Raw genomic sequence first — 22,422 nt, 5'->3', positions numbered from 1 at the left:
TCGCCCAGCCCGTGGCCCTTGTGCCCCGGCCGGGCACCCGGAGGCCTTGTGGCCGGTGGGCTGTGCTGGGCTCGGGCCGGAGGTTGTCTGGGACTGCCCCAGAGACAGTGTGAGGCTGACTCCGGGCCTCAGTTTTCCCAGGTGTCAAATGCTGCTGTGGGGAGGGCCATCTAGTTGCTGTCCCTCTTCCTCACCCCACTCATGCGAGCTCCTGGCGAGGAAAGATGGTGGGATTGAGGGGGTGAGGTTTCCGGGAGGAAGAGATCCGAGTGAGGCTTCCAGGAGAACAACTAGACCAACCAAAGGAGGGCTGGGGTCCTGGTCTGTCCTGGGCTCAGCCCGGCAGGGATGGGGCCTGAGGTCCTCTCCAGGGTGCGATGAGGGAGGTTTCAGCATATGCAAGAGCAGCCTGGGCCCTAGTCTGTGAGACTGAGTTCTGATTTATGGACACCGTCAAATCCCTGCCCTCAGCACGGGCAGGAACGTTTGTAATCAGCCCAGAAGCCCATGCTGCTGGGCTTCGGTGAGGTCCTCTTCAGGCTATTCTTTTGGGGTGCCATATTGTCTGAAAGAGCAAGCTGAAAGTTGAGAAGTTAATAACACTCTGGTGCAAATCACCCTGCTAAATAATTTCCTCAGAAATTGGGGCTCCAGGGTTGAATCTGTAAACACAAGTGCTTTGGAAGGGTGTGCAGACAGAAGGCATATGCAGAGGTTCCTGGTATAGTGTGGCCTTGGATCATGTGGGTGGGGGGGCTCTGTTGACTCTGTGTTTTTGGTGGGGCAAAGGGGCCTGGGTGTAGGCTAAGGGTGGGGGATTTTTCTACTCTGAGGGTACAACCCATTCCAGATGGGAAGTCAGCTGCAAAGACACAGACCTCATCAGCTAGGGCCCAGTGCTGTGAGGGGAGAGCTTAGGCTACATTTAGAAGGCTTCATGGAAAAGGGGCTCCTTGTTCTGGGCTTTGCAGGATGAATAGGAGTTTGCTACACAGAAAGCCGGAGGAAGGCCCTGTTTAGCAGGTGGTGGCATTTGAGAGGAGCTGGGATTGCAGTGAGTGGAGAATGGAGGCTGGGCCTAGAGTTGGGCTCCTCCTGCCTGTGTTTCTCATTCTTGTTTCTGAGCTAGGTTGAAGCTGATATTCATGCCTCCCAGCCACAGGATGCTCTTTTCAATGTGCCCATCCAGGCAGAAGGGCAGAATGACAAGCAACTCGTGGCCGGACTTTGGAAGGCAGGGCTGCCTCGTAGCCTGGCTGGGGCAGAGTCCTAGCCCAGTGATGCTCAGAAGTGAGCAGGGTGGCCTGGAAGGTCCTTCCCAGGGCTATCTCCAGACTCTGGGTGTGCCCTGCACCCCTAGGGGTGGCAGCTGATGCCCTGCACCCAGGGTGCACTTGCATTTTCCTACCCAAACATCCCTTCCCTCTTGCATGAGCTATTAGTGGACATCCTGGCCAGAAACCCCCAAGCTGGAGACTGGTGAGGGCAGAAATGGCCTCTTTTTGCATGGAGAGGAATCAAGCTGTGCCTAAGCCTGGGCCTGCTCCCCTGGGGACTCCACGGCCTCCGTCATTCTCCTCCCTGGGGGCCTTGGAGGCCTTGGCTAAATCCCCCCACCCCATCATTGCTCGGACTCAGAGGCCAAGGCGAGGACGGCGGTGTGCAATCCCAGGGCAGTGGTACCTTCTGCGGCTGGGGGTCTCGGCACCCTAACGCCTTCTTCGCTGCTACTGCAGGACGTTGAGGCGGAAGAGTACCTCTGTCCTGAGTGCTGCCCTGGTGGGCTGTCAGCGCCCCAAAATAGTGTCCCAGATCCAGCTGCCCCCACCCAGCCACCTGTGAGGTCCCTGCAGGCTGCTCTTCACCCTAGCTCTGCCCTGGGCCATCTCTCCATCCATCAGCTCACATAAAGGGGACTCCTATCCACAGTGGCATGGGCAAGGGGTGGTTTACCTAGCTCTCCTCTTCATTAGCGTAGAAACCTGGACAGGTGAGTGAGTTCAGCGCTCCAGCCTCTGGCTTCTCATGTCTGTGGTGTGGAGTCCAGGTAGGAGAAATCCTGTTAGGGCTGGCCAAGGAGGGCCCCTTGGATGGGCTCTGGGGCTGCCTGCTGTCCAAGAGGCCCTGGAAGCAGGCAGCCTTCAACACCCACCCTCACTTTTGTCCTGGGCCATGGCCCAGGGCCCTGTGAGGCCCAAGCTCAGAGAGGGCCCAGGTGGGGGAGGCGGCCGCCAGGTCGGCCAGCCTGGTTCCAGTGGAGGCTGAATGGGCACTCTGTCTTGCCACCCGCGGCTGTCATCTGCCACTGGGATTCGGTTTCCTGGAGCGGGTGCGGCTGCAGGTGGATTCTGCGAGGCCCAGTGACCTCACAGCCCGGAGCCCGGGTGTCTCCTGAGCCAGGCGGAGGAAAGAGGGGAAACAATGAAGCCTGTTCCTGGAGGAACAGGGCCCAACCGGCAGCAGGAAAGCAATCTGCCGGCGCCCTGAGGCCTCTTGGGCCTGCTGGCAGAGAGAGGGGCTGCTGGGGGCAGTGGTGCCACACCTTGGCAGGGCTCTCTGGAGGCAGGGCCAGCCAGGCACTGGGGAACTAAAGCTACTTGGACACATGTGGGGCTTGTGTGGCACTTTGAAGACACTGCGAAGCCTGCTGCACCTTGAGGCAGGTGGCAGAGATGTGGCAGGGAGGGGCACGGAGAGCGCAGGTGGGGGCAGAGGGAAGAGGACTGGCTCCCACCGGCTTCTCTCCCACCCAGGGCAGCTAGGCTTCTTTAGGGGGTGACGGCAGAGGCTACCCTGGGCATGCACTTGGGGGGCACAGATGTTCTGGGTGGTATAGTGAGAGGTAAACAGTTTCCCTCTACTCTTCTAAGGTCTTAGGCCGAACTGAAGCTAAAACCAACACACAGCAGGTTAACAGAGGAAACCCCCATTTTTACTAGGTAGGTATACATGGGCATCCCATAGACCCTGAGACTTCAAGAAGGGTTGGATGATTTGAGTTTATGTGGTCTCCTGAGCTGTGGGAAGAACTTGGGGCTCAGAGTGGCCAGGGTGGAAGAGTGGGAGGCTTGGGAGGTGGGGTGGGTCCTTCAGGGTGGGTAGGGCGGGATGGTGAGTGGACCTCAAATTGTTATGCAGATCTTTTCTCAGGTACTAAAAAGGCCCCGGAGTGGCTTCTGAAAAGCAGGTGACAGCCTGGGGCTGGCAGCCTCCAGCTCCCTTCGCGTCCTCAGTTTGAAGTAATCAGCATACCAAAGCAGCCAATTTGGGGTAACAAGTCCAGTCCAGAACTCCTCAGTGACAAGGGCCACAGGCTTCCTGGAGGTGACATCACAGTCTGACTGGTGCACCTGCTCCCAGTGTACTCTTGGATGGGGACCTGGCCTTTGGTGGCTCAGTCCAGTCCCATCATATGGAGGAGGGAGGTGCGGGCACAGCTGCATTAAATAATCAAAGTCCAGTCCTGGCTAGTGTGTGGAAAATGCTTAATAAACTCGAGGCCCTTCTCCTATGACTGTTCTCTTTCCTTTTCATGTGCCATGGAGGATGCCAGGTTTCTGGGCTGACCACCCCTCTCCTCAGCCAAAGATGTGTCTGAGGGGACGAGGAACAGAAAACCCCTTTTGTGGAGGTGTTTCCAGCTGAATCATTCACTCGTTTGTGTCTCCTCCCACCTCACTTGGGTGTCTGGCCAGCCTGGGTCACAGCGGCTGGACTTCAGGACCCGGGGCGGGGGAGGGCCCTCTGAGCCACAGCTGCTCCCTGCCTGTCTTAATGGATCTTTCCCGAGAGTCACAGCTGCCTGCTCCCCTGGGCTCCTGGGCTGTGGGCGTGGCCTTAAGCTCCACCCACTGCCGCCACACCCCAGGAACTTTGAGGGCTCACGTTGCCTGGGAAACTCTTTGCAGAAGTCAAAAGAAGGGGACAGTCAGTAGCCTGGGGTGAGCAAGAAGATGCAGAGATTCCAACCACGGGCTGCAGAGCTGGCTCATCGCTTCTGTCAACGGCTGGTCGGTCAGTCCTGGGCTGGGGAGGGTTCTTGTTTCTCTGCACCCTGAAAAAAAATCACCGGAAGAAGTGAGGCTCTAGAGGGAATTCTGAAAGACCTAACGGGACTGCTGGAGACTGTGGGGCTTATAAAACCACATATGCCACATTGCCATGCGTGTGTGTGTATGTGTGTGTGCCTGTGTGTATGTGTGCCTGTGTGTGTGTGTGGAGGGTCGGACACAGGCTGAGCCATCTTGGTGGGATAGAAGGGAAGCAGGGCAGTACATCCCTGGCCCAAATTCACAGGTCAGAAATTCACACTTCCAGGAATGGAGATGTAGTTCAGTGAGTGGTGAAGCATTTGCCTAGCATACATGAGGCCCTGGGGTCCATCCCCAGCACCCCCAAAAAAAAAAAGCTTCAGGGGCTCTGAAACCCCTTCCTCTCCTGAGGCGCTCACCTGAGCTTCCCCTCTTGTCAGTGGCTGCACCGTGGAGGGGTGGGACGGGCATCTCGGCAGGATGGTTATCTCATATGGTGGCGCCTGCTCCCTGAACAGGGCGGTGCAGGGACAGGGCAGCAGCCTCACACTGGAGGCCAGCCAGTCAAGTGGAAGACCCCAGTCAATTGTCTGAGCCTTCTCCTCCTCTCCAAAGTCCTTTGACATGGTCCTGGGGACTGGAGAGTGAATTTGATTAAGGCCCTTTGAAATCACTTAATGACATTAACCACCGTCCCCACAACCCTCCTCTGGAAAGCCTGTCTCAGGGCCCTCCTGCTGCCCCTGGGCAATGCCAGGGTCCCCGGGTCCCAGCCCATCTGCACTCAGGGCCTGTGCAACCCCCAGTGCCTCCCCAGCAGAGCCTCCTCTTCCTGAGCTGCTGATCCATCTTGCCTGTCTTTCCAAGCCTGTCACTTCCATTGTCTGGGACAGGGCTTTGGGCCAGGTCTTTTCAGGAGTGTGGCCCAAGACACCATCAGTGTGAGTGCTCCTGAGCACAACCCCACAGGGGTGTCAAAAGGTCAAGCCTAGGGTGGCTTGGCCTTGTTGTGGGGCTGTTCTTCCTCTTGGACCCTGGGCCACTGTTGGCCTCTCTTGGCCATTTTGCAAGAACTGATGAAGTTTGAGGCCCTTGCCCTTTCAGGTCACCCGTTCTGGACAGGATATTGCCTTGCAGCTGTGCCAAGAGAATCCTTGTCCACAACCGCCTTCTGTCAGGGCTGTGACCCATGGAAGTGGAAGAGAACCATGAATTCGCATTTCTAGCATTGGCGCTTGCTCTGGAGGTTGTTGTGGCTTCTGTGCTCACGTCTCCTTGCTTAGTGCCCTGCCACAGTGCTGAGAAGTGGGCATCATATTGAGCAACTCAGCTCACACAGAGAGAGGGCCGAGCCATGATCCAGACAAGGTGAGCCTTGGCTTCCAACTTCTGTTTTTCCTTCACTCCACTGTTCTGAGACTTCCTGGCCTCCGCTGGCCAAGCAGAAGAGCTGTACTCAGGCTACCTGGGGATTTTCGGCATCTTCTCCTCATGTGTGGTCCCTGCAGCCTTGAGGTCCCAGAAGGCCAGCTCCCTTTGAGCATGGCCATTCCTCCCTCCCTGCCCTCTGGCTTCCCAGCCTAGCAGGTGATTCCTCTGCCCCTGGAAGTCTGTTCTCCTCAGAAGCTTGTAGAGCAAAGCTGCTGCACACAGACATTGTGCTGGCCTGGCCTTGTCCTGGGAGTTGGTTTCCCATCTGCATCAGGTGGGGAGAACACATTGCTCTGGTCTTTCTGCTCCAGGTACCTTTCTCCCCTCAGCATAGCCTTCTCACCCACTAAACACCCCAGCACCACTCACCATTGATTTGTTGCAGCCACTGGCTTCCTGGGCAAAGGCCTGGTGGGACATGGAGGCTTAGGCAGGACTAGCTCCTAGAAAGGTGGTCTTTGCTCCACCACTGCCTCAGACATACCATGCGCTCATTGGGAGGGTCTCCAGGGTTGTGTGTGGGTGGGGGTGACTGTGGTCCCCACTGGGCCTTGACAGCCCCAGCCCCTGCCCTCTTGGTCTAAACCCAGGAGGCAGAAAGGGCTTCAGGGTGGACTGTCCCTGCTGGTGTTATCCTAGGTAGCCCCCGGTCTGGCTCCCATTCTCTTGGTAGAGGGGTCATTTCCTGGATGTGTGTGAGAGCAAGGCCTGGGGACAGGTTAGGGGGCTGGGTAGGTTCCAGGAGTTAGGGCAGGCTTGTCCCCCCTGGGGGGATTCTGGGGAGAGCTAGGTGAAGGCTTGGGTAGGGGCTGAGGGAAATGATGGAAAGGGCAAAGCTCCTGATGTGGGGTTAGGCTGGGTGATCCACCTCCTCCCTGTGCTTCAGGTGCCCTGGGTCATGGGGGCTACAGGAGGGGAATGGGGGTGTCTTGTAGCCCTGGTACCTGGGTGCCTCACAGGGATGCCAAGAGTAGGGACAAGTGGCAGAATCACCAGAGGTCATAGAAAGACCTGCTCAGAGTGGACCCCACCTCCTAGTTTATGCCAAGTGCCCCACACAACCCTCCATCAGGCTTGGGAGGTGGGAGGGGAGCAGGTGAGCAGACAACCAGAGAGTTTGAAGATCACTGGCTCTTGGGTCTCCGCACTGCATAGTTACCTTAGAAATGCCTGGGCAGGAGCTGCTTCTGCTGAAGGGGCTACAGCCCCAGCCCTTATGCTTGGAAGTCCTTGGGAACAGAAGCTGTTTGTTTAACTTTGGGTGCCCCTACTCCTGCAAGGCCCCTCTGATACAGGTGCAGACCCTAATCAGCCAAAGGACAGAATGGGGAGCGCTGAGCCCACACCTGTCCCCACCACCTCAACAGCCCTCCCTAAGCCTCAAGGCCCGAGCAGGGGACCATGAATGGTGACGAGGAGGCACCCTTCTGGGCAGGGCCCAGAGTACAGCCCTGGCCAGCCAGTAGCATTGGAAGATGATTTTTTTTTTCATTGAGCTTATTGGTACTTTTTAGGAATACAGTCCAGTTACATACATCATTGGGATCTTGCACCCTTACCTGACAGGTCTTGGTTCTCATTTTCCCCCCATACCCCAGCCCTCCCTTCACTCCCTCCACCCTGGAAGGTGATGTTTTGATTAGCCAGGAAGGGTCTACAGAATCCTGGAACCACTGTATTTTAGGTAGGTCTCTTCCCTGCAGGTGACTCTGCATAGCCACTCCCTCTCACCCCATACCCCTGCCCAGTTGTGTGGCTGACCCTCATCCAAAGGCCTGGCTTGATCCCCTACTTCAGTGCCAAGGACCCCTTTCCGGGGTGTTGGTCAGATGGCATTGCTTGGCAATATCCAGCCTTGGTCCAAGTGCCTCTGTAACCTAGGGAGTGCCCTACAGCCTCTATCTAAACCCTCCTTGTATTGTTGAATCTGCCAGGCACTTGCTGAGCACCCCAGGGGAGGCTCCAGACTTCTCCTACCCACAGGGGGGATCTGATGGGGAGGTGCTGGAGGAAGCTAGGGGTGAGGTCAGCTTGTCTGTGGGCACTGGGCTCCCAATAAGATGCTAGGGCCAGTAGGCAGGGCTGCAGCTTTGGGGCCTCACAGACCAGCTGAGCAGTAGGGAGCCAGAGCCAGCTCAGGAGGGTGTAAGGAGCAGTCTTATTGGCTTTGGGCAGCTGGCTCTGCTCTGAAGGGGTGGGGCTCAGAGGATGAGGCTGGATGGTAAGGGGAAGGAGTCTAGGTTCAGCAGGCCAGGTGGGGTACAGTGGGGAGGCAAATCCCTGAGTATGTCTGTTGCCTTTAAGTACGTACTGTGTGACTGGCCTAAACCAAATTTAGGGATCTTATCACCACCAACACCCTTTCCACACTTTTTTTTCCCTGTGGTACTAGGGATGGAATCTATGCTAGAAAGTGCTTTCCCACTGAGCTATATATCCTTGGCTCTTTTTATATATTTTTTATTTTGAGACAGGGTCTTGCTAAGTCCAGGCTGGTCTTGAACTTGTGGTCCTCCTGCCTCAGCCTTCCAAGTGGCTGGGATTACAGGTGTGTACCACTGTGCTAGGCTCCATGCTCCTTTGAGAGACATGTTCACTGTTCCTCATTTCACAGGCAGGAGACGGGTGGGAGGTGAAGGGGCTGGGAAAGTCCATTCCTCCTGGCACCCTGACCTGAACATAGAACCCTCAGGTTAGCCTGGTGCCAGCCCTTGAGACTGGCTTCTGGCCGGGGGCGGGGGTGGATTACATGGGGCCTCTCAGAGAAGCCACTGAGGAGGGAAGTGTGGACAGAGGAGGTGGGTGCCTGAAGCAGGAACCCCTCCCTGGCCCCCCCAGCAGATGCTCCCGGCACCCAGTGGACATTACGGACCTCAATAAGGGAGCCCAATTTGGAGACAAAGGCCTGGCTCTGCAGACAAATACTCATGGATATTGTCAGCCCGGCCGCCAGGCAGGGAGGCGAGGCCCACAAAGGGCTGAAGAAAGGGGCCAAGGGAGGGCGCCTGAATGGGCCGGGGCTGCACATGCCACGGTTGCCCAGGCGACGGCCCTCTCACGGAGAGGTCTGCCGGGCCATTGTCCGGGGCCTGCAGGACGTGTCACACACCAGATGGTCGTGTGCTGTCTAGGTCACTTATCGGGGGACAGAGTGAAGGAATGTGGCCAGCGCGGCAGGCCGGGGCACCATCTGTTCCCTCAGACCGCGGGCACCGGGTGGGCACGGAGCACTCGGCCTGTTGGCCCAGCCTCCACTGCGGCTTTAATTAGCTAATTCCATAATTGGGCTTTATTTCAGGTAAATTGCATTTCACACCCGAGAGGGCTGCTATAGCTCCTCTTGGAGGGAGGCGCTTGGGCACTTTGTGCATGGCCCATAATGGCCAACAAAGCTTGGTGGGTGCAGGAGCCGTGCCCTGTCCAGATGGGCAGCCCCACCCAGGCCCCCGTGGGCTGTGGCCATCAGGAGGGCCAGCCTTCCAGCCAGAGGCGTGGGCGTCCACAAATATTTACCCAACAAGGGACAACAGTTCCTGGCTTCCATCATTTGTTTCCCCCCAATCTAGGGTGCTTGAGATCTGAGCTGCCCCTTCCTCCCTACTGGTTAGTGCTGGCCAGGCCACATGCAAAGACTTCATCTTGGGGAGCCCCTGGGAGGAAGAGGCCCTGGGGGCCTCAGCAGGAAGGGGGCCTCTGGGCCTGCTCTACCACCCAAACCTGTATCCCTTCTCCTGCTCCTGGCCACAGCTGCTCCCACAGACTCGGGGACAGCTCCATCTATGAGATGTCAGATAATGGGGTTCTGACGGCCTGGGGTCTGGAGGGAGGACGGGCGGGGAATACACTCAGAGGGGAGTGGGTCCAGCTGTCACACTGACCCTGGCCCTGTGTGTCCCTGTGAATGACCCTGGTTTTTTCTGTAGGTGGGAGTGGATGATGGGATGGACCTAAAGAGAGCGGTAGGCACAGTGCTGATGGGCTGGTGGCACCAGCTGGCACATGTCTCTAGCCCAGGTTGTCTGAATAAGCAGGATGGTGGAAGCCTAGAGGGAGTGGACTTTCTAGGCACTGGGTTAAGGGCCAGCCTGGCCTGAGAGGGCCTCTGAGGGTGGCTGTGCAGGGGTATAGTAGGATTGAATCAGCTAGGCTAAGGTGTGGAGCAGGTTCACCTGCCTGGTGCACAGGGTCTGCCAAAACACAGGAAAGGACTGTGCGATGACCACTAACCATGGGAGGCAGAAACTGAGGCCATCAGAGACCAGATCGGGAAGGACACAGAGCTGGGCTAGAGACTTCGATGCAGCCCACGGCCTTCCTGTGCTCTCTGAGTCTCTTGGTCATCTTGGTACCTGGATGGGAGGTGCTGTTCAGTGGCTGCCTGGGCACTTGACTCCAGGAGTCACAGGGGCTCTGCCCATAAGGGAGGTCATGGAGGATGAGGAACAGCTGTGTCTCTAGGCGAGCCCAGGAGGGGCCCTAAATTGTTCCAAAGATCCCATTGATCCCTCAAAATCAAGGCAAGGGCAGTGCAGAGATCATCTTGTGGAGCTCCATGTTTATTAGGGAAAGGCTGTGCGATTAATAATCAAAATCACACTGTGAAATTCATTAGAACAAGATTCCAAATCACCACAGATCATTCTGATTTCTCTGAGATGTAATGCCCAGAAGGAACCCATCCCATGTAGCAACTGTGACACCCTTTAAACTCTTCCATGGCTCAGCAGTTGGCTGAGGGGATGGGACAGCTCTCGTCCACGTGACAGCCTACCTGCTCAGAAGGAGTGAGGAGCTGGAGGAGGGGCTGCATGTAGAGCAGGCCAGGAAGGCCTTGCTCCCTCAGGGTGCAGGAGGGGCCATTGTTATTTGTGGTGTGCCCTGGGGAAGCCGTGACTTCAGGGCACTCTGGTGCCCTGCCTGCCCAAGAACTCAGCATCTCTAGAGAGGGAGGGAGCCAGGCCCCAACCCACTGAGCAGGCGTTTAGGCCTTTGCCATGGGCTGGGCCTGCCCTGCCCTGCCCTGCCTGCTCCTTGTGGGGCCCTTGGAACCAGCTCCCTGTTTTGGCCTTTCCTGTGTCTCCTCCCAGGAAGCCTACTGGCCCAACCATGATGGCCTCCCTTAGACTATGCTGTGTTCTGGCCATACCTGGGCCAGGTTGGGTGCCTTGGATGCATCTTGCCACTGGGTCCCAACCCCCTTGTTAATGATGTTGTCACAGTGACGAGGGTGCCAGCTCAGATCCGAGAAGGACCCCAGATTCAGCCAAGTTCTAGTACCCACTGGTGGGAGGAGGCAACTGTGGTGGGCCCCTGAGCTCAGCCTCTGCTGGGTGGTATGATCACAGTGTCCAGGCTTGGGGGGCCAGGCTGTTCTCTCAGGGACATCCGGGAAGTGGTCCTGGGCTGGCTGGGGCTTCCTGGGCCTCCTCTTCCAGGCCTGCCCCAGCCCCAGTCCCTCAGGATGCCTCATCGGGACCCCTTCGGGGCACAGTCAGCTGTTCATAGGTGGGCAGGGAGTTGCTGGGCAGGAAGAGCTCAGGGTGGATGGAGCCATCTTCGCTACAGGGCTGCACCACTTGGGGCCCAGCCCCACTGTGGGGGCCACCTTGGTGCAGGGAGAGCAGCTGGTGGAGCATGTCCGTGATGACCACCAGCCTCTGGTCCAGTTGTGTCACCTGTGGGGACAAGAGCAGAGTTGAGTTCAGGAACACAGCCCTGTGCAGCTTGCTTCAGCACTGGCTGGTGAGGCCTAGGAGGCAGGGTGCAGCTATGTGCAAGCGAGACCATCATGTGTCCTTGGTCACACCCCTGTGTGCATGTGGAATTCGTCTGTGTGTGGGATATGTGGCCTGTGTGCTGGGTTCCTGTGTGTGTCCAAACCTGTGGAACTGAAGTATACGGCTGGAGGTCATGTCCCAGCCCCTCCTGGACCCTCTGGCCTCTGCAGCTCTGCCTGGCTCTCTGGGGCATTGGGCATAGCAAGGTCTGCACCAGGGACCAGGACCAGGAGTGTTGGCTTTGCTATATCCTTTGGCTCCTTGGAGCCAGGATGGGGGACTTCTAGCTGGGGGTCACTAAAGGCCAGGAGCTGTGTCGGCTCAGTCTGGAGGACAATTGGAGACAGATGTGGGGATACAAGCTCATCAGGGCAGGCTGGGTATGGTGGGAGGCAAAGGGACAGCTGCCCAGCAGGTGCCTGGGAAGGTCAGGGGACAGAGGCCCCTGGGTGGGCCAGTGGGGGTGACCTGCTGTATCTGCAGGGAAGGACCTCTCCTCTGTCCCCTCCTCTAGGGCTTGGCCTTGGGGACTTTCTTTCATCTCCCCCAGGCTCCCTTTCTTGACTCACAGAGACACCACCGTCTTCCCAGACTCTATGAGTCAGGTCAGTGCCCGGAAGTTCTCTGTTCCCACTCACGTGGCTCTGCTACATGCCTGTCAAGGGCTTGTTCTGTGCTAAGCACTGGGGTGGCCAGGGTGAGGTAGAGGCAGAGAGAGGAGACAGGGTCAGGATAGGACATGGGTCAACCTGGCACAGAGTAGGTGCCCCATGGAGGCAATGGGATCAGAGAAGCCCTTGTGTGAACTGGGGACTAGGACACCAGGGGGGGAAGGCACAATTGTGGGACTAGAAGAGGCCAGCCACAGGTCAGCTGGAGGTGTGGGCCAGAAGGAGGTGCATGTCCAGCCATATGCAGTGGGCCTAGGAAGAGTACATAGGTCAGTAGAGATCTCAGCCACTGATCATAGGGCTACTGTTCAGCTAGCTATACCCAGGACACTGTTGATAAACAGATTCTCTCTCTTCTCCCACCACATGTACCTGGAGTAATGGAAACACCAGAAAGAGAGCAGGGAGATGATCAGAAAATTGTGACTTCCGGGTAAATACCATAGCAATGACTCCACCCTGGGGACTGAGTGTCTCTGGCCCTGAACACATGTGGCAGGCAGGTATTGGCTGTGGCCCCTGTCCATCTAGACATGCCTGTGTCATGCATGAGGTCTGTACACTGGGGTGCTCTAGGCAGGCCGGTGCAACCTCACTTGGGGCCTCAGCAGCTGAGCTGGCAGGCTGAACCCAGCAGGGCAGCTAGAGTCCACCTGGGGTACACGCCTGTGGGGTTGGGAGGCCCAGGGGAGATGCCGGTGGGTGATGTGAACACCAGCTTTGTGTTTGCCGGGGTCTACCTGGACCCAGACCCAGCCTCAGAGTATTGGTGCTGTGGTCACCAACCGCTCTCCTACCGCTGTGTCTCCTCCCAATGTGCTAAAGGGTAGGGGCATGTGCTAATGAACACTGAATTGGGGGGCAGGAGCCCAAGCTGAATGGAGGACTGAGAAGAGCAGTCTTTCCTGGGTGGGGACAGAATGCCTGTCCTAGCAGCCAGAAAGGCTAGGTGGGCACCTTCTGCCTGTAAGGTGGGGACTCTTCCCTCCCTCTCCCCCCACTTTTTTGAGACAAAGTCCTTTTATGTGGTTCAGGCTGGTCTTGAACTCACTATGTAGCCCAGGATGGCCCTGAAGTAGAGATGATCCTCCTACCGACCTCAGCCTCCCAGGCTGGGATTTTAGGTGTTTGCCACCATGCTCAGTTTGTCCTTCCTTCTCCCCACACAGATTGGATGTGGAAGCACAGGCTGCCGTGGAGAGGAGTGTCAGGGTGCTGGGACCTGACTGAGTCATCTCTCAGTGGTCCCTACCAGGTGCCAGCTACCAGCCTTGTTCTCTGCAAAGTGGCCGAGGGTCATGTGCAGTCGACACCCCACAGACAGATACTAGGGCCCAGAGGAGAGGTCTTGCTCAGGGTCACTACTGGGACCACGTCAGCCTCTACCCCAGGGCTCCATGCCAGGGCCACAGTGCTGTCAAGAAGGGGGACAGCAATGTCAGGGCAAGGGCATGGAGCAGAGCATGGGTGGTGCCCAGCAGTGGTGAGGTGGGGGTGGCCTGTGGGCAGGGGGACTGGACTCTGCTCACCAGCCCCCTCCCTGGTCCAACTGCCTGCCTGTAGCCTGAAAGGGTCATGGGAGAGCATCCAGCTTTTGGGATCTGCATGGGGAAACTGAGGCCAAGGCACCTTCATGCAAAGCAGATCGAAGCCAGGCCGGCCCCTTGGGGTAAAAGCTGCTTTCACCCCCCCCTCCCGGGCCAGGACCTCTCCCTCGAGAGATGGATCTCAGCCTGGCTTAATGTTGCTTAACCATGGAGACCCCAACTGGGGTATTGATTGGCTTGGTATCAATTAAAGCACCAAATACGTCACAGAAGAAAATTTCATACATTTTCACTTTGTGGCCCTTGAACATCTGTTGAAACCCAATGTGCTAAAGGGTAGGGGCATGTGCTAATGGCAGTGAGGCCTTTATAGGGCATGCTTGGGAAAGCAGAGTAGGAGAGTAGCTGGGGACAGTCAGGGTGTGGGGCTGCTGGGTGTGGCAAGGGAAGGGGTTGTCCTGAGGCATCAGGGGTGATAGTATCCCCTAAAGGCAGCCTAACATCACGTAGAGCCCTGCTCAGCTCTCTGCAGGAAAGAGCAAGAGCCTAGCAGCACACCTCTGAGGTGAGCACCACCGCTGCCACTGAGGAGTGTTCCTCAAGAAGCTGATCTGCCTGGGCCGGTTTCCAAGTCATCAGAGCCTCCATGGCTGCTGCCTGGGAGGGGTTCATCAGTGTCTGGCCCCAGGGATGGCCCATTAGCCAGGCTGCTGCAGGCAGGATGTGGGAGAGGATCCCCAGCTAGTCCCAAGTCTGGGCCTCACCCTATTCTCCAACTACAACTCCCCTGAAACTTCCCAGTATCTGAGGGGCTCCTGGGTCCTCCTAGTCATCTTCAGGATCTTTCCAGTTTTCCCAGCTGCCTGTGGGATCCTCTTGGGTCTATCTGGTCACCTTGGTGTCCTGCTGAGGCTCTATCACCTCCTAGGTCCATCTGGTTACCTGTGAGTCCTCCCTGGTCCTCCTGCCCCTACCCCAGCTCCATGGGCAGGGCTCCTCTTCTTTATTTACCTAGTAAGTTGCCAGGTTTGGTGAGTGTGGGGACAGTGGGCAGGCCTAGGCTAGCATGGATGCCACCCATCTGAGTGGGGCCCTTCCCCTAGATTCAGTGGCTGACCTTGGTCAAAGCCCACACCCCTCAGCCCCCTACTGCTCACTGCTGGCTCTGCACTGCCCTGGCTCTGTTCTGCCTTTTTCCCAGCACACCTTGGTGTGGGGTGGTGCTGAGCTGTGGTCAGGCTGTTTCAGGAGGCTGAGTCAGATCCCACACTGAGATCTAAAGTTGCCCTAGCCCCACTTCCTCTCACTGGGGCTCTGATTGGTCACTGCAGGGGCTGGATGAGCACCTTGACTAAGCTGTCCAGGGAGCCACAGGGAGACAGGTCTGAGTGGGCAGGTGCCCAGGGAGGTGCCACCATGCCAAGGGGACAACCATGCCTGCTGTGGGCTCTGCTGGCATTCCCTAAGAGCCACTGGGACAGATCAGTTTTGGGCATCTCAGATCTCACCACTACTTGCAATTTGATAGTGATTAAAAGAGCAAGGCAAACAAAAGCCCCTCTATGCCCTGCCTCAATGCACCAAATTAATAATCATAGGATGACTTATGCGGGCCTCGGAGGAGAAGAAAGCAATTAGAATAACAGCTCATTGGAGGGCCCCAAGTGGCTGGGGATCAAACCCCAGGCAACAGGGCTCTTGTTTGATGTGGTTATGAATTTTTTTTCAAAAGAAAATCTTGAAAAAGAGTCTTTCAAGAGAATTTTTTGCAGAACCTGCTTAGCTTTGATCCCCGCCTGGGACCCCTGAAGGCCCTGGCCTTGTGGATGCCTCGGTCAGAACAGCCAGAGGTGGATAGGTGAGGCTTGGGATGCCAGGGTCTGGGCTTGAGGGGAGGGAGGCTTGTGAGTTCCTCTGGGAATAGCAGCTGTGGTCCTCCTGGGGTCCTTGTCCAAAGGCAGAGTAGGACAGGCCAGGGCAAGAGGAAAAGGCCACGTTGGCCCTCTTCCTGTCTGTCTTTAGGAAGGAACTGCTCTGGAGCCTTTCTCAGTATGGACAGCCAAGGGAATAGCAGTCTGAGGCCAGCTCTGGCACCCACATGGCCTGCAGGGAGTAGGGAGGAGGATTTGGGGGTTCAGGGAGGGGCAGGGAATACAGGAGCCTGGGCCCAGGACACTCTGCTCTGGTTGGGGTTACACAGGCATACCCACAGCTGGCACTTGTCCCATTCTGCTCCTGTACCTATGCACTGGGAAAGGAGGCCAGTGGAAAGCTGACCAGGGCTCCCCAAGACCCGGCTCACACCTTGGACCTGCCTGTACCCCTGTCCCTCCTGTATACCCCCAGCTCTCACTGATACACCCACCGCTCCTACCTAAGCCAGGTGGGCAAATACCTCCTCGATGCTGTCCAGCCTGGTGGGCTTCCATTTTGCACAGAAGTAAATGAGGCTTGGTGACAGGAAGAAGCCTATCCATGGCCACCAGGGACAGGGAGGGGCTCAGGCAGAAGTTGGGCACTGGTGAGGCAGCACTTATGAGCCTTCAGTAAGCACCCACAGTGTGCTTTCACACAGTGAGATTTAAAACACAAACAGATCACATCACTCTCCTATGGCCCGGAAGACACCTGAGTACTTCTTGTGCCACTCCCCCATTTTCCGCACGGCCTCTTCTTTTGTTTACTCCAGGCCTCTGCTGTTCCTCAAACATTGTGGTATGTACCTGCCTCAGGACCTTTATCCCTGCTGTTCTACTCTCACCAGTGTCTCCTGATTGGATGCTGCCTCCCTGCCTCGGCATGGCCCTGCCCAGCCTCTCCTTTCTTCAGGGTTCCTAGTGCCACTTGTTCCTCCCATTAGAAATCAGCTGTGCCCCCTTGGGGTTCTGCCACTCCTCAGTTCAACTCACTGGGGGATGGGGTGAGGGTGGGAATCTCAGCACCGGCACCAGAAGGACACAGCTGTGGTTGAATGAACATCTGCATTGTATCATCCACCACATGGCCTGAAGATCTCCTGGGGAGTCCCTGGCCTGGGGAGAGGGGCGATGGGCAACTGCCCACCTGGGGTGAACAGGGGGTCCTCCCTGGCTCAGCCTGCTGGCACTGCCCCCAACTATCTGGGCTTAACTCTTCAGGGTTTGGAGCTGCCCACCCTGCAAAGCGAGAAGGGGAATAAGCCCATAAATCAGCCCTGGTCAGGGCTTGAGGCAGGCCGCACTCAGAGTAGGTGCGAGCACAGACGGAGCACAGCATCTCCCGAAGCTGTGGTTTATGGTGGGAGATGGCATAATTGTGTTTATGACTGCACATTAGAGCTTTGGCTCTTGGAGAAGAACCAGTGGTGTGTCTAGCACTGAGGCGTTACTGCCAGTCTCAGGGCAGCCACCCTACTGAGCCCGGGCTGTCTGTGTGTGCCCCAGGGTCAGAGATGGCCACAGAGTGCATGTGTGGTGGGTGTGGACATGTCACAGGGTAAGTGTGCACACATGTGGGCTGTGGAGGACACACGTACCTGTACCTGCACCTGCCCTCTGGTCCTGCCTCTGATACTTGTAGCTGAGTGACCTTGGGCACGTCCTTCTGCCCCTCAGAGTCTCAGTTTCCTCTGTGTGAGAGGGAATGATGGCAGGACCTCCTCCAGGTGATGTGCGAGGCTGGAGTAAGATAATATGGATCCTGGGGACACACTACCCAGACACTGAGCCTCCCAGTGACCATGGCTGCCAGCAGTAATGGACTGTGTGGGTGGTGGTGCATGTGTGCAGTGCAGCCCAAGGATAAAACTTTGCTGTGTGCACAGGGTGTGTGGAGGGTGAGTCAGAACATATGTGTGAACACACGCACATTGTGGCTTCACTAGGGTGCATGGTAATGCACAACCACCCCTGGTGTGATTTTGTACAATTCCCTTTGCTTTCTACCAATTCATTCTCCAAGCTGCCAGATGATACTTCTGCCTGGACCTCCAGGCCTTTGAGCCTTTACCTGTGCCTCAGAGGTGAGCCCTCTGCCCTTCCTCAACTGTTGTTGCTACTGGGATGGGGCAGCTTGATGGCTGAGTGGTGGGGTCCTATAGCATGGAGGCTCGGCTGGGGGCCAGATGTCCTCTCTAAGTGGGGACAGAGACATCACTATCTCTGAGACCTGCAGTCCTCAGTGCACTGGTTGTCCTGTCTGGGCTGTGTCCAGCTTGGGCATGAGCCTCAACCCAGAGGCTGGCAGTATGGCAGCCACCTGTGCCTTGGCCCCGGGACTCATGTCTATGGTGGGCCTGGTGAATCAAGGCTCGGCTGAGGTAGGCGTGTCAGGGTAGAGGCCGCAGACAGGGGGCCTATCCTTGCTGCTCCTGTCTCTCATTGCTCTGCCTGCTGGGTAGCCAGGCAGGGCCACACTGTGGCAGATGACCCGAACCACCCCACTGTCAGGCACACCTACAGAAGTGTCCTCAAACTGTGCTGCCATGTGGCCAGGGCCTGGCCTGTGCTGCTCCTGAGGCCCTTCCTGGTCCACTAGGTCCTGGCTGGCCCTTGCTGACTACCCTTCAAGGCACAGGCTGTTGTGCTTTGAGGGCGCCCAAGGACTCCTACCAGTGCCATGTTCCTGAACTCTGAGGAAGGACTCAGCATCCTCACCATGCATGGACCTGCCCCTCCACACCCAGCCCTGCCCGCCTCTGTGGCACTTCTGCATAGACATCCAACTCCAGGCCCCAGAACCCCATTTTCTAGTAGTACCTCACCTCACAGGCCTTGAAGAGGATTCAGATCCCCCAAGCCTGCCCTCCTCTCTCCATAAATGGCACCAATCTTCACGAAGTACTATAGGCTCTCCAGTCTACTGGGGTGCAGCCCACCTCCCCCTGCCTGTGTCCCTGCAGCTCTCTGGACAAGTTCCCACCTGCTCCAATACCACCTTGCCCGGGCCAATCTGTGCCATTGCCCCTAGCTGATGTGCTGCACACAGGTGGCAGCTGAGCTGAGTTCACCCCTGTGTGAGCCGCCTCTCTCTTCGGTGTTCCCATTGCTCCTCGAGCAGACTAACTCCATCGGCAACTGCCTTTCCACAGCTTTCCCTGCTTGCCCCTCCCTGACCTCTACCCCCAGGTCCGAGCACAGGTATTTCAAGTCTACCTAGGGCCTTTGCATGTGCTTTTGTCTCTCCTGGAAACTGTCCTCTATGATTTATGTGATGTCAGCTCAATGCCCAGGGTGACCTGCCCACCTCTCTAGCCAAAGTGCCTCCTTGTCCCATCCCTCTGTGCACTTTGTGGCCCTTTCCTCTCCCTGAAACACTCTAATTTTGCATTTACTTGCTTGGTTATTTGTCTCCACAAACCTGAGGCTCCTGAGGCCAGGCCTGGCTCTGTGTTATCTCTGTTGAATCCCTGACCGTCTCCCAGAGTTAGGCACATGGTAGGTGCATGGGCCCATGGGGATAGAGAGAGCGCCACACTGATGTTTGCTGAGTAAATGGGCTGTAGCCTTTCTTCTGCAGCCTAAGGCTGGAGTGAGGAGGCAGAAACCCCCTAAGACCCTGCTCATGGCCTACTATTTCCCCAGGAGGTATTTGTGGGCAGAGAAACAGAGACCAGGGGCCAGTCCTCTCCAGCCAGCGCTTCTCACACTCATTGGCTTGTACGTAAAGGCTTGTCCTTTGACGTGTACATCACAAAAGTATTTTCCTAATGTGCTATTTGTCTTGTGAGCGGGTTTATGACAACGGATATTTTTTGCTTTGCCATGCACAAATTCTATTTATTTTGTTACTTCTTTATGTAGTCAAAGCTAAGAATCTTTTCCTTTATGGCTTCCAATTCTGTGCATGTTTGGAATAGCCTTTCTCATTTCAAAATCTTTTTCTAGTACTTTTTAGATTTGTATTTTACTCATGAATTTTTGATTCATGGGGGATGAACTACAGACTGATCTTTAGTGGTGACCCCATCAATAACCCTGCTGAGTAGGGACATGCCTTTTATATTCTAAGTCCTGCATAGGTCCTCATGTACTCCAGTCCCCACACTAAAGGGCTTTAATTACAGTGACTTTGGATGGGGCCCCCAGTGGGGGAGGTGGCAAGGGATGGGACCAGCACTTCCCATGGGTGGCGGATACTTTGCTTTTTATCTCCTTGGTCTGGCTCTTGTTCCTTTGCTCAGAGCTCACGGAAAACCCGCCTCTGTACTCTGAGCAAAGATGAAATCTTCACTGTGGTGGGGTTGGGGGCTGGCTATATGATCCAAGCCTCCCCAATCTGGTACCTCTTAGTCCCTCCCCTGGCTACTGCACAGCTTCCTGAGTGCTAGCATGGCTTATGGTGTCCCTTTGTCCTCAGCCCATGGTGGTCTTTGTGTCATGTGGCACCATACCGCTGGCCTCTTGGTCACTTCTTTTCTTGCCAGCACCCTGTCTGCGTTGACATGTGCCCATAGCCACCCATAGGCACAGCCTCCCTGAGCCTCCTGAGGTTGCTTTGTGTGCTCAGCTTCAGGAAGGAAAGGCTTGTGGGACAGAGGTTATGCAGGGGTCAGTGGCAGGCTTAGGGGGTCCATGCAATGTACGGCTTCTAGTGGCACTGAAGGCTGTGGGGTCCAGCAGCCTAGAGGCCAGGAAGCTGCCTGCCGCCACCCACTAGGTATATGGGAGACCCAGGCCTGGAGTGGGGGCTTGAGCCTCCCTAAAGGACTGGCTACTCTATAGCTGAGCCTTAGGTGGTCCTGTCTACAGTGGCAGCTTGATCTCCATCTGGGCCTGGGGCAGTTGCCCACCTTGCCCACCTCCAGGAGTCCCAGTGGGCTGGTTCTGGCTACCACTGCACAGCCGGGTAAGCGGGAGTGTGGGGCAGGCTGGAAAAAGGATCTGAAGGCTTAGAAGTTGTGTTTGCGCTGACCACCGTCATAGGCCCCACCTATATTTGATTCTCTCCTCTGACAGCTGATGGAATCCCAGAAGTGGTGGGGAGGGAGGACCCTGGGCAGAACACGATGCCCAGAGCGATGAAACTCCATAGCCTCAGCCCAGCCAAGCAGATGGGTGATGACCCTCAACCCACTTAGGCAACAGGCGGGCAGGGGCCATCTGGGGCTCTGAGTGTCTGTCTTCTGGCTGCTGTCTGGCCAGGACAGCATTCCCTGCCTCCCAACACCTGGGCCCTCAGCTGGACACCTACGTGCTCTGCTCCCAGACCCCCAGTTGTGCCTCTCATGGCCCAGCAAACCTCACGTCACACCAGCCTCCCCCATCCGGCTCCGTGTCCTCGGAGAACCACAAGCAGACCCTTCCCAGCCTCTGTGAGAGCACGGTGTGTCCTTGCTTCCCAGTGTCTGTCTTACCTCCACCTGCCCCTCTGGCTCACTCCCCATGTGCAGAGCCAGGCCCCTCTCAGTCACCCTCTCCACATGTCCCACCTCTCAGTTGTCCACCTGCTCATTCATGAACTGACAGTTGCGTCCTCCCCTCGAGGCTGAGCCCCATCACCACTCCCCTCATGCCAGCCTATGCCTCCTGGGCACAGCACATGCCCTGTACAGACCCAACTTTCCCCAGAGCCACACTAACTGTGACCTGGTCTCTCAGGGCCAGGCTTCTCTTGGAACTACTGCCAGGTTGCTCTCACAGGGACACTGTGCCTAGGCCCCTCCCAGACCTTCTTCCATGTTTCCTCTTTCTAGAACATTGTCAAGCCTCATGAAGACACAGCCATCTCTCCAATTTTCATCTCCGGCCCAGACCTCTCCCTGAGTCCCCAGATACCTCATGGGGATCCTGTTGATGAACCTCTCCCTTTTGGCCTGGGGATCACCCTTCCAATGCTTCTGGGCATTTCCACCTGTCCCATAGCCATGTAAACAGCCTTTTCCTGATGGCAGGTTCAGGTCAACAGTGGTTCAATGCCCCCTCACCTTTTGAGTGACTCTGGGCCTCTGTTACCTGCCCAGCCAGAGGGACAGTAGTTCTGTTTTGTAACACAGGGTAACCCTGGGGCTCAGGCCCAGTCATGTCTGGTGCCCAAGACTTGTATACATGTGTGTGTGTGGGGGATTCCTGTGGGCAGAGTTCATTTCTCCTGGACAGCATCAGTGGGTCAGATAAGGCCTTGGTGTATCTCCTCAACTCCCTGGGCACCTCAGATCTGCCTCTGACCACTTCTCTGTACCCCAGCATGGGCTGTAACCCACAGCCTGGTGTGTCCTCTCTTCACACCTCTCAGGCCACCCCTTGTTCATCCCTAGCCTGGGCTGTCCTTGCTATGGACCCTTGAAGCCGCCTTGTGGGACTCTCCTGGCCCCATGCTCATCCTCATCCCATCCACCTGTGACCTGCCTAGTGCAGAATACTCTGCTCAGCTGGAACCCTGTTCCCTGCAAGACCTCCTGTGTATCACCAAGCACTTGCTTTAAGATTAGTCTGTCATTCTGCAAGCTAAGCACTCTGTGATTGTGATTTTTCTACTAAAACTAAAAAAGATATTTCAAAACAACATCACAGGCAGACCCGCCTGGTGCCCTCTGGCCCTCCCCCAGACGATGTCCTAGCGATAGGGTGTTTATCCTCTCGGCTATTTGCACCAGGGTGAGCACATGGGCTACGTCTCCTGTGCAGGGAGTGACACAATGGAAACATGATACACCACAGCCTCTTCTTGCTTGTTTTCAACCAGCACAGGTCTGAGGCTGCTGGTTGCAACATGTCCACAGTGCTCCTTGGGGCCAGGAGCTTCCCTCGGGGACCTGCAGGCATTGCGACTTGGGCCCCAGCAGGTGGATGCCAAGACTGAAGGCTCCATGGGCAACACCTGTCTTTGGGGAATGCTGGCGAGAGGACGCCTGCTCTGAGGAATGGCAGGCAAGGCCACGCTCTGGGGGCCCTCACCTGCCGGCCACGTCACACCCCACTCCCCTACCACTGCTGTACTTTCTGGCTGGAGGGGCTCAGCCTGTGTCCCGAGCTTTAGCTCTGTAGGT

At 56.7% G+C, this 22,422-nt stretch overlaps 1 protein-coding gene across 1 annotated transcript in view; it reads right to left on the bottom strand.

Moving 5' to 3' along the window:
- Positions 1–10,007: 10,007 nt before the first annotated feature.
- Kcnq1 (potassium voltage-gated channel subfamily Q member 1) overlaps positions 10,008–22,422 on the bottom strand; it is a 343,150-nt gene continuing 330,735 nt past the window's right edge. Inside the window, exon 18 of the mRNA XM_010636154.1 lies at positions 10,008–11,137. Coding sequence (XP_010634456.1) covers positions 10,919–11,137 — 219 coding nt within the window. The 3' untranslated portion in view covers positions 10,008–10,918. The remainder of the gene's footprint in view (positions 11,138–22,422) is intronic.

Source organism: Fukomys damarensis, unplaced genomic scaffold (genome assembly GCF_012274545.1).
Source record: "Fukomys damarensis isolate Sample0158 unplaced genomic scaffold, DMR_v1.0_HiC HiC_scaffold_27, whole genome shotgun sequence".
NCBI lineage: Eukaryota > Metazoa > Chordata > Mammalia > Rodentia > Bathyergidae > Fukomys > Fukomys damarensis.
Note: the sequence above shows the minus strand (reverse complement) of the source record. Positions and strands in the feature narration are given on the sequence as shown.